This window comes from Triturus cristatus, chromosome 5_2, assembly GCF_964204655.1.
Source record: "Triturus cristatus chromosome 5_2, aTriCri1.1, whole genome shotgun sequence".
Taxonomy (NCBI): domain Eukaryota; kingdom Metazoa; phylum Chordata; class Amphibia; order Caudata; family Salamandridae; genus Triturus; species Triturus cristatus.
Window position 1 is genome coordinate 216,754,460 of NC_140588.1, and position 17,614 is coordinate 216,772,073.

At 43.7% G+C, this 17,614-nt stretch overlaps 1 protein-coding gene across 3 annotated transcripts in view; it reads right to left on the reverse strand.

Annotated features, from left to right (window-relative positions):
• ZNF236 (zinc finger protein 236) overlaps positions 1–17,614 on the reverse strand; it is a 1,017,074-nt gene that overhangs the window by 780,472 nt on the left and 218,988 nt on the right. For all 3 annotated transcript variants that reach the window (XM_085606997.1, XM_085606996.1, XM_085606998.1), the window contains exon 8: positions 7,511–7,714. In XM_085606997.1, coding sequence (XP_085463123.1) covers positions 7,511–7,714 — 204 coding nt within the window. The remainder of the gene's footprint in view (positions 1–7,510; positions 7,715–17,614) is intronic.

The window sequence follows — 17,614 nt, forward strand, 5'->3', positions numbered from 1 at the left end:
GCTTTCTTCGACTGGTTGCTTATGCAGCAACAATAAACAAGCCTGTAGAATGTTTTTTACCTACAGGAGAGGTTACAGGACACTGATATTCGGCTTTCGGCTTTGTTTAAAATACCAAAACTCCCTAAACGTACAAGATACAAGCAACCCCACCACTTGGCTTTTAGATATGTTGAACTAAAAGATGAATTTCAGATTCCCCAGTTTCATCCTTATATTAATTTAGGAGAATGTCCATGGTTAGGATTTCAACTTGAGACCTCCGTTATCAGGAGATGGGAAAGGGCAGGATTTCACAAGCTCAGTGATTTTATGCTATCCGGGGTTGTGAAGTCTTGGTAACAGTTGTCTTCCAGAAATGTAGTCATCCCCCCCCCAAACTTGTATTCTCCTATCTCCGAATTAGCCTCTTTTTACTAAGTATCCTTCAACACGTAGCACACTTCCAGGGAACAATTTCTTTTTATTGCCAGGCTCATTGCCAAATTTCTAATTTTGCAAAAGTGGCGATCCACCGAGGTGCCTACCTTGAACTTGTGGCCACACAAATGAAGCAGTTTAAATGTTTCGAAGAGCTGCATGCCCAAAGAATAGGTCCTTTCAAAAACAGTACAGAGATATGGCATGATAGGTTGGATTGAGCCATTAAGTCATGGCCTTAAGCTTCGCCTGCTAAAAAAACAGGATTAAAAAACAGACAGAGCCAATAGGCTGGGTCTGTTTTTTAATCCTGTTTTTTTGTCACAATCAGCCTCTAATGGGATGGTTTATCTTTCTTATGTATTTCTGCTGGATCCATGTTCGAAATTAGCTTAAAAAGTTTATTTACATACTTGAAGGAATTTTTGAACCATGATTGAGATTTGTATTTAACTTTTTCAACCTGATCAATAAAAAAAACTAATTAAGAAAAAAAAGTCACACATCCAATCCAAAGAAATACAAAAACCAAGAAAAGTGTGATTTAAACGTATATCCAAGGTGGGACCATATAAGTGGGTTTTAACCATGAAAGGAAAACAGAGGAATGCATAGGTGTTGTGTCTAAAATGCTTGAAGTGTCAGAGAAGTCAGATGAAAAATCATTTATTACTGCAAAATAACCAGAAGCAGTTTCCTGGAAAAAAAGAAGCCACAGACGAAGAAAGAGAGCTGGTACATACCTCGAAAGGTAGATCATCGTTAAGGACTTCTTCTGCAGGAGACGCAGTAGCAAGTACAGTACTCACTCCTGTGTATAGCTGGTATTTGTAGCAGCATCAGGAATTAACAGAAGTTGATTCACCGCTGAAGTTGGGGAGAAACAGCTATGATGTTGCTCACAGGCTGTAGAGGAAATTTCTATCATTCTTATGTGGTAGAGAGAGGAGTAAGGAACTACCAAGGAGTCCTCGGGGCCTACTGTTTAGAATCGGCCACAAGATGTAATTTTCCTAGCTCAATGGAGACAAAACGATTGTCTTTACAACCAGCAAGCGTTGGCAATATCACGGTTCTTGTACCTTGAACGCCAAGGACTGGCACCAGTGCACGGTATGAGGGACCAAATTCCTTCTCCACCGCAATTTTTTCACAAACTAGATCCCCAACTTGAGGAATACAACCGGAAGGCGCTGGCTGCTCCTTGATTCCGGTAGAAGTAGAACTCTTCAACTGTTCGTTAGCTTGACTGTCACGGAAGTGTAGTAAATCCTGTAAGACAGCAGAACAATCATTTACATCAAAGGGCGTGGCTGCTGCCACGATGCCTGGAACGTCAAGGTCTGAAATCTACATTTAAATGCCAAAAAGGACCTCATATGGGGTCTGGTCACCCAGAGATTGTTTTGGGACATTATTAAGTGCTCTTTGTACCCAATATAAGTGATGGACGCAGCTACCTTCTGAACCTAATACTCTAGCTGTTAAGGATTGCTTTAAGTCACAAATCATCCTCTCAGCTACAGAATTTCTCTCAGGGAGGTAGGGGGAGGGGTAATGCACCTCTACACCCAGGGAAGCCATAGAATCCCTATATGCTTTCGAGGCGAAAGCAGGGCCATGGTCAGAGCGCAATGTAGTCGATTAATATGTTCCAATACAGACTTGCAAATCTTGAATAGAAGTGCTAGCGCCAGCCAAACGTTGTGGCCACACCCAAAGTAACCTTGAGCAGGAATCAACTACAAGTAGGGTAAATATAAATGCACCGTCTGAATTAAGAAAACTGGCTGTCAGGCTACAAAACGGTATTCACTAACCTTCAGGGACAAATCCAGCGGGAGCGATGCACAGATCCCAAATCCCCTTTGTACTAACCTACAGTGGGAGGGAAACACTCCACCCTGTACCCTAGTGCTCAAGGGAAAGGGGAAAACAAAGATGAACAAAACCGAGTACAGCAAAACACTCTTCCTACAGACTCTCTAGTCCGGGGATCCAAAGAATCAGCTCTTGCTCAAGCAGTCCCATCTAGTGACCACAGCACGATGAATGTGAGAAAAAAGGAGAGACGTTAATACCTTACCCTTTCTCCCCCACTTTTCTCACGATGGATAATCAATACTCTCCCCCCCTCCCATAGTGCTGCTGTACTCACATGCAAACCCTCCGGCACCCCTTTGTGAAGCCAGCAGCCAATGTCTCGGTTGCCTCCAACGGAAGGTGAATGTCTTGTTTTCTAGCGCGGAAATACTCCCTCCTATGAGAGCATGCACATTATCCCTTACTGTACAGAAAGCAAGTTAAGCATATAAGCAGGAGTGATCCTTCTCACAACTGCATGTACAGGTCTAATTAGCGGCAAGGGAATAGCAGCATAGAACGTTGCAGTCTCGGTGTAAATAAAGGCTCACGGTGTAACACGCCTGAGCGTTGCAAACTGAAAACAAAAAGTCTCGGGGTTCTCCAACAGCTTACCGCGTTGAAAAAAACGGACCGCTCAGTCTCTCCAAAGCGCTCAGGAACCTACACAGGTGCGCTTTGTTTTCGACGGCTGAATTCGAAAAGCTGCTTACATTCTGCAGACTCTTCTTGCTCAGAAACAAACCTCCCACGCATACATAGTGGTATCTTTGCGGCGTGGTGAAAGACTCTTCATGCAACAGGATCCGTACAAGTTCTCCTCTGAAATTCCAGACCATAATCAGGTGACAAGCACTGGATCCCCCTAGTGGCAGGCCTTATATAGCGGCTCAACCACTACAGTAACACACGGCTGCCTACCCCACTGCATGCTGGTTAATGTAGTCATTCACTTCTTGCCCGCATTCATACACCACCGCAGGAGGATCAGGACACTGGCATGGTCTCAATAAATGCAGCCGAAAGGTTAGTTGGAAATCAACAGGTATGTCTGCAGTGGGCAAGCCAAGGTGGAACTTTTGATTTTGTGACAAATGCCACAACAAAGGACATTTTTTGGCCTGGCCTATTTGTATAAGCTGTGCCACCAATAACGCTGTTGTAATAAAAATGTGACCGCCAGACCAGTGTGTGCAAAAGCAACACCTTCATGTGCAGATGTCACTAAGGCTAGCCTGTGTTCTTGGTTGGGAATCACACGATCACCAACCCCTAGATTTGTAGCAAATGGAACATTTTGTTTGCTTAAATGGTATGTATATTTAGCTGGAAAGCCTCTAGCAGCTAGTATATCATAATCTACCCTTGTATGAGAATGAGTAATCGTAGGAAGTGTTGAGGTTGAAACTGCAGATTTGGCAGCTTCATCTGCCAAAGAATTCCTAAAAATGTGTGTTCCAACAATCTGTTGACTCAATGTATGAACTACATGAGTCTGCGGCAACTATTCTTTAAGGTCAGCCACCTTCATCCAAAGCAACTTATGCTTTATAGTGTTTCTTTTAGAATCTCTGAATCCATTCTGGAACCAATAATGTAAACTGTCATTAAAAGACTGGACACCATAATACGAATTGCACACTATAAGTGTGGGGAATTAATGATCCGTATGGTCAGGTGCAAGAATGTATGTTTTCAGTTCAGCCAACTGCACAGTGCAGTCTCCTAGGGACTGTGTGAGTGTCTGTTGTGGTTGAAATTTACCATCCAACATCACACTATTAATGGAGGCATATGACGCCGAATGTTGGTGCTTGGTGGGCTGAACCACTAGTCTAAACAATATATTTATAACGCTAATAAAGCCAAATTTTGCTGGGCATAGTATATACATGCTCGTATTGGAAACATTTTTGTGTTTGTAAAAATGAGAAACACAAAGTCCATGTCCATAGCAGCTAAGGATGTGGCCCATTGTAGTGAAGGTGGATGTAGGGTTTTAGCATTTGGGACACTTGCTTTTGTGACAACCTCTAAGGCTGCAATGGGGGTAACAACAGTGATGTGTGTCCCATGTTCAAGTGGTCATTCCTTAATGACAGCCTTCTGAACTGCAGTCAATATTTTATCAGTGGTTGCAAAACACATTTCCGCATTGGAATATAAATGCAATTTACATGCAATCGGCACTGTTTCACTTTCATTAAAGGTGACATATTTAAAGCTAATGTCATCTAAATACTCCGCGGTGTTTTTGTGAAGATGAGACAGAAAAGGGTTTAATGAAAACTGGATGGTTTTGTGTTTTTTGTTGTTGTTTTTTTTGTAAATCATCCTGCTGAGTCCACCTGGAGTGATGATTGAACCCATTGCAATATGCGGTAAGGTCCTTCTTAAACCTGTTTTCCACTCAAGGCAACTTCAAGCGCCTCAAGACATTTTCATATGGTGTGTCATCTAAGTTTCTTCATTAATTCCAGAAAGCCTCACAACTTCTATTTTTGTCTAAACACCAGCCAAAAACCTGTGAAAATAAAATCAACCCAGAAAAGTGGGTTAAAGACACATGTTGCTCACAAGCTCACTTACGGAATCCCAAAAAAATCCAGAACATCAGTTGTATATCCTTCCCTTCTCAAGGAAACTCTTCACATGCCCAATACTCACTATTCCTGCATGTGATGCTAGAACGATTCCTAAACACTATTGATCTCTGCTTATTCAACGACAGCACTTTAATAGCAAACCAAACATATATAATAACTTGATTTATACAAATAAAGTTAGAGCCTGTACCGCTCCAAGAGGTAGAAAATCTCTCTATAATTACCAATACAGTTCAATGCAATCTCACAGCCATGTCACGTACTTCAAAGAGAAAGTGCACCCAATGTATCATTTATACCGACAGATGCAGATGGTGAGTACCGACACTTATTAATTGGGGATAGAGACTAATTTTTCATCAGACTTTGACCACAGTAAGATAATGAAAAGCTGATAATGAGAAAGCCAGAGGAAGGGAAAGAAATTGGGGGAAATTAGAAAGCCAGGAAGAAAGAGAACCGACAAGAATAAGAAATAAAGGTGTAGGTGGTGGAAGAAAGAGGCATGCGATTGAATTAAGACAAGGCATCCTTTGTATCTGGCAGCACCATGAAGAGACCCTAAGAAAACACTTGGGCACCTGCTGTATTTATTTATTTTAAGTTGATCAATAGGTACACCCCTGCTCATAATGGAGTGTTCGGCAAGTGTGAAATCATGTATTGATGCCAAGTCTTCTTAAGAATAATGTATACTGAAGACAGTCTAGACATAGGTGACCAAAATAATCTATGATTTAAGTACTACACAACAAGGCAAATCTCACAAACAAACATGCGTGGAGGAGTGGACTAGTCAGTGAAATATTCAGGTTCCCAAATGTAAAGTACTGTGCAGGAGGCAAGCATCTCTCAGCAGAAGAGTACATCTAAAACTACAGGAGAAAATATGCAACTAGTTTGAAGGGTTCCAGAAAATGACAAGGAACATCTTTTCCACAGAATGTTAGTTAATCCTTTGAAATACTTCTTAGGAAAAGATAAGAGGTAAAAATGGTGAAAATATTTACAAAGATCATGAAGCTATGATGGCAGTATTGCTCTACCTAGAAAGTGTAGACACTACTGTGCATCCTAGCTAGGGGTTCTGAATTCCTTTGCTTTTTCATCTTTGTAGGAATCCTTCTAAACAGAAACAGACAAGCACTTAAGGATGGGGGCTATCCCAGGGGTTTTTATGGAAATAAAGCAACTAACAACATACCAGGGACCTATGGGTAGTGTTATGGGAATAAAAATTTTAACAAATAAGGGAGGGTGGGAAGGGGTCATTAATATTGAAACACCACTACCACTCTGGGATAGTCTCATTTTGAGTCACTTAGGTAACTTCAAAGGGTTTCATAAATAACATGATTGTGATAACTAAGGTGGGAAATGCTAGGGATCGGGTAGGCTTGAAATCATTTGAAAATCTGTGCAAGGAAATTGCCCTCGTTGAATATCAAGTGTTTCGTATATCTTGGGAAATAATGCAAATAAGCTAAAGATACCCACAAAGGTTCCCCATTAGAGCACAGACTGTTGTCAAAGCTTCTCTAAGGGAATGTGATGTATTTCGTTCACAAGAAAATGGTTAATAATGTCCCTGATGCAAACAATTTTAAGCAGCACAACTTCAGCCACTGGACGATTCAGATTGGAGTGAAGTTGACACTTACTTCAGGGAGGTCACCATCGCATCAGTGATCTGGGTGGTTCAATTAAACATATTTTGTTGAACTCCCTACACATGTATGGCGTTTTAGAAGTTTGGCAGGATTTATGTTCAACTATTTAGTTCACAAATGTGCCAGCAGGGATTCCTTTTTGAGTTGTCATGTGTGGCTTCTTGTAAACACTGCAGTTGAGCTTAGGCAGACTTAAGTTAATTAATCAAACTGGGATGCAAACTTGTTATTCAACACGTCTTTACATTGATGCTCTTCTACGGGATTACCAATCCAATGCACATTTAAATGAAAAGCATTTAACATAGCAATAAAGGATTTTAATACTTGTTTGCAAGTTTTACATCCTGGCTCACGAAACATGCACTGTCTATAGCACATTACATTTTCATGCGTGAAAAATAGCTACGTTGTCTCCACTCTTGCATTCTATAACTGTACTGTGCACTACTGCACGAAACGTTTGAGCATGTCCGTTATGAGAGCTTTAGATTAAAAACAAGTGTCCTTTTTTAACGCCGAGCAAATTTGAACGAGGTCTCGGCTACTAAAAGATGTTAAGTACTACATTCTAGAGTAAAGAAAAAAACAGTAGTTCCGATTTAGCATGAGGCTCCATTGTACTGCAAAAAGTCTACAAATTGGGAAGATTACTGTTCTGGTTGACAGACAAAGGCACAGAATTGATGCTGTAGTGTCAGTAGTTAAAGTGGTACTCTGGTTCCACTTTGCCATTTTTCCATACTTCCAAATACATTACTTTGTCTACTGTCCCCAAACAAGCTTCCTTCAAAGTCTTTTAGGAAGCACTACCCAATTACATATCATAGGACCACGGCATTCCTTGGATTCAGTAAAGGTATACCTTATTATTCTTACCAAAAAATATGCTAATCCTGGCATGCAATCAAAAACAGTGCTTTTATTCTGCACCACAGACTTGCTCCTCACCTGCAAAATGTCTTGGTTTAGTCCCACTACAACGCTAAGCTGGTGCCCGTCGTGTTGTGGTATGTTGTTTTCTATTTGACCTGGCTCAGACAGCTCCAGAAGCTGTTCAATGACATCAGTCACTCCCTGCTGTCCCGATTGACCACTAGATGGAGAAGACGAGTTGTTTGTGAGCTGGACTGGAACTGTTTGGTAAACCATTGGCTAAGAAAAAAAGCAAAACAAAAACATCTCAACTTGCAAAAGTATAATAAGTATGATCAATATCCAGAAGTACCTAAAATACAAGGCATGTAAATTATTATTATTTTTATTTTAAAAACGACCATTTGCATTATACCATTTACCACAATTTGTACTAAAAATTTAAATTGACAATATCAACAACACTCATAAGAGAAACTGATACAAACACTGGTCCACCTTATTAATTGAAGCAATATTACTGGACAGAATGAAACATTTTCTGACCTATTTTCACAATGGAAGCAATAGAACGAAACCTGGGGCGAAACAATTCTCTGTCTAACACTGCATTCTTTTAAACCTACACAAAGTAAATGCAGTATTGTAAATGAGTAAAAAGATTTTTTTAGCCCCAGACACAAACCAGCAGTAGAGAAAACGTGAAAAAAAAGTACAAAAATAATAAAGAACAGAACGCTTGTAGGACTCTAGTGCACTAGTAAGTGCGGTAAGAATCTCTGCTAGGATTGTGGGTAAAATTGAGTTTAAATGATTGTAAAAAACAAGCACTGAGAAAGCCAATACGTCTTGCCTTTGAAGATGGCAGGGGATTGTTAGGAAGCTGACCTAACACAACTAATCAGCTTGCAGAACAGTGAGAAGAGAAGGGTGGAGGATCAATGGCGTAGTGGGAAAGAATGAAAAATAAATCAAAAAGAAACTGGAAAACAATTAGCGGAAAAAGGGGTACAGATCAAGCAATGGACGAGATGGACTGGAAGCAATGCATAGAAAGCAATGGAAGGGGCTGAACAAAGGGCTGAATCAGAACAAGGGGAGGGAGCACGTTAAACATTTGCACTTCCGTGGAGTGCTAAAAGCAAAAGAAAAGCAAATTTGTGGGGGGGGCGTGGGTTGGCATCAGCCAAGATGGACGCACATTAGAAGAGCCCAGTGGCACTAGCTGGGGATAAACCCCTATATCCGGTTGAGATCGACAATCCTGATGCAATCGGTGGCAAGTAAGGTGACACCGGATGCCCTGAAACTGATTTTTGGATGCCCCTGGTATGAGTTCTAGGACTCAGACGGACCAGGTGGTGGGGAGCCGGTGGAGGTCCGAGCCCGGAGATTGACTGGTGCCCTCCGCGAGCTTTCTGTGTCCTGGGCACCAGAGGCGAGTGAGAGTTGGCCTCCAGTGGTGCCGAGAAGTCCAATGGAGGCAGAAGGAAGTCGGCGTCTTGCTCTGCGTCCGTACCGTTGCCAGAGAGGTAACTGGGACCCACGTCGGACACAGACTGCAGGGCGCCAGCTAATGCGGTGGATGGATTGACACTCTGAGGGCCCTGTCTGATGGTCGAGACAAAGTTAGATGGTGTGATGCTGTGGCTCTTGAGCATGGGGCCAGCTGCACCCCCCCCCCTTCCCCCATCACCTGTGTAGGAAAATACCTTTACAAGCACACAATGCCATTGCAGGCTGCGTGTTTTGGTGAAGTGAGGAAATATGAATTTTGTGATCAGTTATGTCCCCTATCGTAGACCCCAACGGCTCCATGTGCATGTTATAAGTACATGTATGTTCCCTCCAGTTCCAGTTTTTAAGACGCAAATACATGTGCGTCCACCGTCAACATGTCCTCTTTCAGATCCGCCATGAATGGGTCAGATATTCCATTCCTAAGTATGAAAGGCCACCGACTTTATGTGGTTCACTTTCCACATTTTACAGATTCAGGCGAGAAGGCCCTGAAATCTGTCATCAAGCCTTTTCCTGCCTTCTGCCTCTGAAAGCTCCAGTCTGAGCCTGCATCTGTATCCATGAACTTTGTCCTACTCCCGGCGCGGCTAACAGTGCCTGATCCAGCATATTGCCTGCCAAAAAAAACTGTATTTCACCTTCAAGATTATCTACTCCGCTCCTCATCCGATGCATTCCTGTCTAGTAGTTTAGGTAAACATTCCTCCAGCTACCGTGCAAAGGGCCAGGCCTCGCTGTCCTCATGCAAGTAATTCGTAGCCCCGTTACCATGGAATATTCCTACCCCCTCGCATCTCATGTAGACACTTAGACGCTTGTACACGCACTAACAGTCAGTATAGAATAGATTCTATCCTAGAGACCTTTCCTTTTGGATAACACAGTTCTTTAAACATAGGATATTAGATATGATTTGGGATTAGGTTGACATGACCCCCAGACTTCTGTCTCCACACGTAGAGCTAAATGTCAAGTCCCCTTCACCCTCTAGTTGCACGTCAATCACACGTCATGCGGCTGCGCGCGCATCTCTGCCAAATATTTCTGCTGACATTGCAGGATTCTTTTATGGATCCACCCACTTGTGACATCATGTATAATGACGTTTATTAAATTACGCCCATATGACTGCCTCTGTTAGTTACGTATGCACCTTTTATCTGTACTATCAGCTGTTACGCCTCTTGCATCTGTTTCACTGTAATGCATTTTCTATAAAACTGCTTATCTGTCAATAATGTATGCCCTTCCTTCCTGAACTTTCGTGGTGATGGAATAGAAAGCCTACAATTCGAATTGTATTCCTTTGTATAGGAATAAAGCCTTTTAAAACCTCTAATACCACGGATTCTGCCTCTTATATTTACTGAGTTATTCTTAATAGATTTTACCGCATAAAAAATAGTACCGGTAATGAAATATTTACCACAGAAGAACAAAGTGAAGAGTCAACATGGCACACATCCCTGTGTGCCATGCCTACAATCCACTACTCTAGCATAGGTAAGCCACCCCTCTAGCTGGGTGCACTATACCAGTGGTGAGGGTACAGATGCATGCTCCCTGTACCCCTACAGTGTCTAAGTCAATTCTTATGCATTGCAAGTGCAGTAATGCCATAAGAAATATATGGTCTGGGAGTTTGTCATTACGAACTCCAAGGCACCATAATGGCTTTACTGAAAACTGGCAAGTTTGGTATCAATCGTCTTAGCACATTAAGCCCACACTGATGCCAGTGTGGGATTTAATGAAAAATGCAATCAGAGAGCATCTTAGAGATGCCCCCTGAAAAAAGACCTCACTCTAGTGTCCTGGCTAAGTGACTGCTCGCCAGCTGCCACCAACACACATGTTTCTGGACCACTGGTTCGAGAGCCTGCCACTCTCAGGGTCCTGAAACTAAGCACATCCTGGGACGAGGTGCCAAGCCTCCTTCCACAGGATGGGCGGGGTCCATCAAGGGGAAGCTTCAAAGGCTTGCTGCCTCTGAGCAACCCCAGCCATTTGCTGCTCCCAGCAACTGGCCTCCACCAGTTCTAACCACCACTTTGGGCAGCAGAATCGGTGGGAGTTTTACTCCCACAACCTTGTGGCCTGCTCGTGAGCAGCCACCAACCAGAGGATCCCTATCCCTTATAGGATAAAAATGGGTCTCAGCACTCTGCACCTGGCCGCCCGAGTGCCCCTGGAGGAACCCTGCTTCTAACCCCAGGAAACAAACTCCCAAAACCGATAACACTGTTTTCTCCCATAGGACTGCATTGACTGCTTTTCTGTGAAAAATCTTCCAAGTGTGGAGTTGGTTTGTATGAAAACCTTAAGAAACTGCACATGTATAAAAACTGAATTACTTATCTATTGTCTAGGAAATGTCACAGTGTGATATCTAAGCATATCACAGAGTAGCAAAAGTAACAAGTAATCTGAGAAGTAGCGTACACAGTAATCTATAAAGTAACTGAAAAGTAATTTTGACTGTTGACTTACCTGTAAATCAACCAACTGCATTAAAACTGCATTCAACTTGTATTTCACTGCATAAATCTTTCAAAGTATTATTAAACGTACCTGTACCAGGCCTGGCTTAGTTCTAGAAAATAAAATATAACTAAATAATATTTTTTATACAAACTGGTCTGAATTCAGTTTTTAAATGTGAGACATCATATCTTGCCTGAGTGTGACTATTAATGTTTAACACTACCCTCTGATAAAACCTTACTGCTCCCTCACATTACCACAAATAGAGTAAGGTATTATCTACTTTTACCTCTGCCTACCTTGGGGGATCCACAGGACTCAGTGAACACTATACTTTACTTTGGTATAGTATACACAGAGCCAGCTTCCTTCATCCTGCCACCCTCTACATTAGCTGTTGCTTGTGTCATGGTGACCGTCGAGCCGGTGGAGGCAGGGCCTGCTCTGACAACCGAAGGCCATAGATTGCATTAATCGGCACTGAGGTGAGTGGGCCCTATTGAGAACGAGTGAGTTTGTTGGGGACTGTGGACAGTTGGATCCTCTTGCCACACTGCGAATATTATGGCAGCTTTGAACCGGGTGCCCGTTCGCTCCCCCACACACTTTTAGGAGGTCCAGCAATGGTGAAGCCCAAGGGGATCGGCATACCCCAAATGAACAAAATGGATAATTATTGGGTCCCAAAGACAGTAGTGGCTGAGGCATTGGGAGGGGGGGGGGAAGGGGGGGGGGGGGGGGGGGGGGAGCAGTTGGTGACCGGAGAGCCTTCCTTGAGGTAATAATAGCAGCAATTCAGGATTTGAAGGGCACATTTGAGACAGTGATTGATACTGTGACAATCAACGCCAATCTCATGCGGACTGACCTTAAGAAGATTAGGTGACGACAGCGGAATCGCAGATTGCTTTCCTCCAATCCACCACAAAACAATTTGAGACCCAGCTCCTTGAGACCCTCACGGGTGAGTAGTGCACTTTACAAATCCCCGATTAATTGAGAGGGGATAGAAGGTCCTAATGTAGATCACTTTCTGGAGGATTTGTAAATACGCTATGCCTCAAACATTTAAGTTCTTCTCAGTTGAGAGGGCCCATAGGGCGTCCATACCCCCACCCTTAACAGAGGCTCCCCAAGGACAATCATCATCCTGATCCTCAATTATCATGATAGAGATTTGATTCTTCAGGCGACAAGAACACATGGAGACCTTCATTATGAGAAAGCCATTGTTCGCTTTTTCCCGGACTTCACCTTCCAGGTTCAAAGACAATGGCATAGTTTGAGACGGGGAAGAAGGAACTGAGAGAGAGAGGGAACTCAAGTACATTTTGCCATAGCCCGCCAGACTACAGGTGATTGTGGAGGGTAAACATGGCACTTTGTGTCCCCAGAGGAGGCTTGGGTATGGCTTGAGGGCTATTGTAATTGCTGCTCGGTAGAATTTGCTTGGGCTCGGGGAGATTGGTGGTGGGGGGGGGGGGGGAGGGGGGAGACACACAGACAAGGCGGCCGATGGCCTGAAGGGACTCTAATCAATGACCCAGCCAGGGAATCCTAACAGGGATCATGCACTTATCAGCGGCTCATGGCAGCCTAGCATGCCTGGATTATCTTATAACCCAGTCTACTCATCTGGGTGAGTTTAGGCTGCCACTCACATAGCACAAGGCATATCGGATCATTCACCAGTAGAGGTGAGGCTGGACAGCCCATTTAGAGACTATTTACTGCCCCTCTCCCCCTCCCCTCCGGCTTGATCCATGGAACTTGAAAGGCATGATGTTTACAGGGAATACAAGATACTGAGTTGACTTACACTTCAAGGAGAACACGCGATCAGTTAACTCAGTCTGTGTGCTGGGGGAGGCATATAAGACAGTGATTCGTGGCCAGGCGCAAGCCCTTATCGGGGAATTAGGGAGGAGAAAAGGCTGAAAAGTGCGACCTTTGAGTGTGAATGCGCTCTCTTAGAGACCAATTTGGTCAACGAGGAGTCCACTTACCCTTCACTCCAGTATCAGCTGCGCCTGAAGCAGTACAACTGAGGGTGTTGATGGAAGATCACGCTCTGGCCTAGGCGTTGGCCACCCAGCATCACTTGTATGAAGTTGGGGATAAGGGTAATAAACTGCTCGTGTGGCTAGTGAAACATGACAAAGGACGGAACTGGGTCCTTGAGATCCGGGATGTCGAAGTGACACTGGAAACGACAGGAAGTGCTATTGGTGAGACATTTGCAGCCTATTATGAAGCCCTTTATACTACTACAACCGTGTTGTTTGGTGAGGACTCTGCAGATTTTTTGAAAGATTTGGCCCTTCCCAGGATTTCAGAGGAGGATTGAAAGACGCTAGACGAAGATTTAACAGTAGAAGAACTAAACACTGTAATATGGACTTTGAAGTCGGGGAAGGCGCAAGTGCCAAATGGCCTCCCTGTGGAACTATAGAAGTGATTGATGGATAAAATTGGGGAGCATCTTATGAATATATTTCAGACTGCGAATAGGGTGGGCTCTCTGTCAGAGGATCAAACAACTGCAGTCATAGTGGTTAATTCAAAGAAAGAGAAACCTGTGACTGACTGTGGGTCATACAGACCCATATCTCTGCTCCATTTTGACTACAAGGCCTAGGCCAAGGCCTTGGCGCTCGGATTGCCGTCAGTAAATACATGAGTGATCCATCCAGATCGATCTGGATTTATGACACATAGGCGGACGCGTCTAAATCTGAGACGATTGTGCATGCTTTTGCATGTGACTGGGTCCTCCTTTACTGAACTGGCAGTGCTGCTGTCCTTTGATGCCAAGATGGCATTTGACAGCGTGGAATCAAACTATTTATTTGCCATGCTGGAACGGCTGGGTTTCAGCCAAATTTATTGGATGGGTCAGGCTTCTATGTGTGGGCCCAATGGCACAAGTCCGGGTTAGTAATTTGGTTTCTAGAGTCTTTGCCCTCAAGAGGGGCACGAGGTAAGGCTGTCCTTTGTCCCCTATACTGTTCACGCTGGAGCTTTTGGCAGCCTGGGTTCGCCGGTATCCTCTTGTATGGGGTATTCCAATTAATCAGGAATGGGACGAAAGAATCTCCTTGTATGCCGACGATGTTCTGTTATATGTCACAAGAGCACCGTACTCTATTGATAAAATCCTACAAATATTTCACATATTTGGGGATCACTCTGGATACCGGATTAATTGGGAGTAGTCTTTAATGTTCCCACTCGTGGGTCCCCAAGGTTGTCCTCGAGATGCAGGGTCCCAGTGGAGTTGCATGGTTTTCGATATTTGGGCACCTATGTTACAAGGAAGTATCAGCTCTTCGTTGATAGGAACCTTCTCACACATCTGGACCAGTTTCACAGGGATGCCCTGCACTGGCGGACAATCGCGCTCTTCCTGATTGGCAGGACAACCCTATTCAAGGTGATGACTTTACCTCGCCTTCTGTATGTCCTGCAGAATACACCCTTTCGGATACCCCTAGATTTCTTTCAAAAGATAAATAGTGAAATACGTCACCTGCTATGGGACAGTTGTGCCTCTCGCATAGCATTGTGTAAGTTAGAAAGGAGAGTGTACGATGGGGGTCTAGCGGTACCAGACATTCTGAAATATTACTGGGCTGCCCAGTTAGGATTTGTAAATGATTGGGTGTTTACAGGCCGAGAGGAACCAGCCTATTGAGTCGACAGACTGGCCATGGTCAACAGGGGCTACCCCCGTCTTGTGCTAAGAAAAGCTCAACCGTACTCTACTTTACTCAGTCGGCGGTAAGGGTGTGGAGAGAGGCCCCCAAATACTTAGAATGGGAGGGTAGGGTGACGGAACAGACTCCACTATGGGACAGTGAGCTCTTATCTGAAGTAGAGGGAACAACAGGGCTTAACAAAATGAGGGTTAATTGGCTTGGAATGACTGGGTGATGTATAGAGGGGACAGGCGTTTGTGATCTTCAAAATTCTTCAATAAGAATATGAACTAGGGGATTAAGAATCGTACCAATATGTGCAGATGGGACACATTGCGTGGTCACATCCGGGAAGGGGAACAATTGCCTGAAGCAGCCCAACTTAAAGATCATGTGCCTACAGATCCCCTGAAAGTAATTTCAACTATTTATAGGAAACTGGAAAATAACTCACCGAATCTTTGGTGACACTGAGAGCAGCATGAGAGAGAGATCTGGGTGTGCTGGAGGATGATGATTGGGTCGAGGCCATACAGGGTGACAGAGATGTAGCAATAAGATCTTGGTTCCGTTTAGTTCAATTGAAGATCCTACAAAGGACTCATTATTTTAGAACACTGCTATATCGTATCGGGCATGCTGACAAGTCTCTCGGTCAATGGGAATGTGGGCAGGAGGTGACCTTTTTTCATCTGATGTGGGGTTGTCCTATGATACAAGGTTACTTGGCAGAAATCAACCAATTAATGGCCGAGGTTACGGGACAGGATGCCCCTTAGGAAACTAAATGGCACCTACTGAACATCTCTGACAAAGTGGTCCGGTCTCACTATCGGAAAATATGGCTTGCCCTACCATCCATAGTGGCTAAACGCAATTTTGCAAGATGGTGGGGGGCTGTCTCTCTGCCCCCAGTATCGCTGATTGGGAGGCAGATCTTGATTGGTGTCAGCGGGCAGAGCACACAGTATATCTCAGCAAAGGATGTCTGCAAATAGGAGCAGTTTGGGGGAATTGCAGGGGTATTGTGGTCTATAACCTTCAAAGAAGTGATGAATACTACAGGGGTGTGTTTGTAGTGATTCGTTTAGGTTTTTGGGGGAATTAGCCACTGACTGTCAGGATATGACAGACTATGTTATTCTTTTCTCTATGCAAATATTGTACGTTGATGATCAAATGATTTTTGACGTGGTGATTTACTATTACAGTACTGCACTGTTGATTAAGCACTTGAATGAGAAAAAAAAAAACAATTGTCCCCTGAATGAAGGATACAAGTCATACCGTCACAAAGAATGTCAAATCCGCTGTCCTCCAAGAAAAGGATAAACGCAAACGAAGGATGGAAAGCCAAAGAATAAGAAGTAACCAGTTGAGAGTGACAAGAAAGCTAACCAATGACAAACAATGGGATGGCCTAAAGCCCACTGTAAGTGTTGTAAACAATATGCCGTTCAACAACAGACAGGTGAAGCATTTTGTAGACAAGATATAAAAATAGGCCTCCACAGGGCACTCTGTTTAAAGACATAATATGCTCCAAGTTTATATAACAAGAGGACTTGTCGCGTGAACTATACAACGTTGGCGTAATCTACAAGGTTTGCTTTCCCACCCACGGATGACAAGTGAGCATACGTTGTTGAAGTAGAGTTACTTCAGGGACACGACGGTAATGGGAACAAATTTATATATATATATCCTCTCCTCTCCTCCCCTCCTGTGGCCAGCTTTCCCCTTCATCTTGCCCACATATCCGTCAAACAGCTGATTGTCTAATCTGAACTCTCAGGTGTTGGCCCTCTTGTGGTCCAAACGCTGAAGTCTAGCCTCCTCCTTAGAAAGATGTGGGGGCAGGATGAAATGAAATTAAGATTTCTAAAGAGCACTACTACCCGTGGGTGTCTAGGTGCTGGCTCCCAGTAGGTAGGACAGGGTGATAGATAGAACCACATGTCACGTGTAGAACAAAGGACACCATATCAGTGCTGAACTAAAAATTAAACAGCCATGTTTTAAAAACCTTACGAAAGATAGACAGATTTTTGGAAGTTTTCAGTTTCAGAGGCATCGAGTTCCAAAGTTTGACAATAGCCACTGCAAAACTCTTGCTTCCCCAAGTGGCTCTCTTGAATTTAGGTACGAGCAAATTGGCCTGGGAGGAAGATCTTAAAATCCAGGAAGGGGTGTACCGTTGAAAAAGCTGTCTGATGGATGCTGGACCATCAAGATGAAGGGCCTTAAAGGCTATGCACAGAGACTTGAACATTACCAGCTTTCTGACCGGGAGCCAATGAGGTAAGGGGAGAAAATTGGAGACTGACTGATGTTTTGGTATCCCTATAAGCACTCTGACCACTGCATTTTGGATGATTTACAACTTGTGCAGAGCTTTGTTGTGACCAGTCAAAAAAAGCCCATTGCAATAGTCTATTTTAGAAAAGACTGGTTCAGTAATCACTGCTTTGCGTAG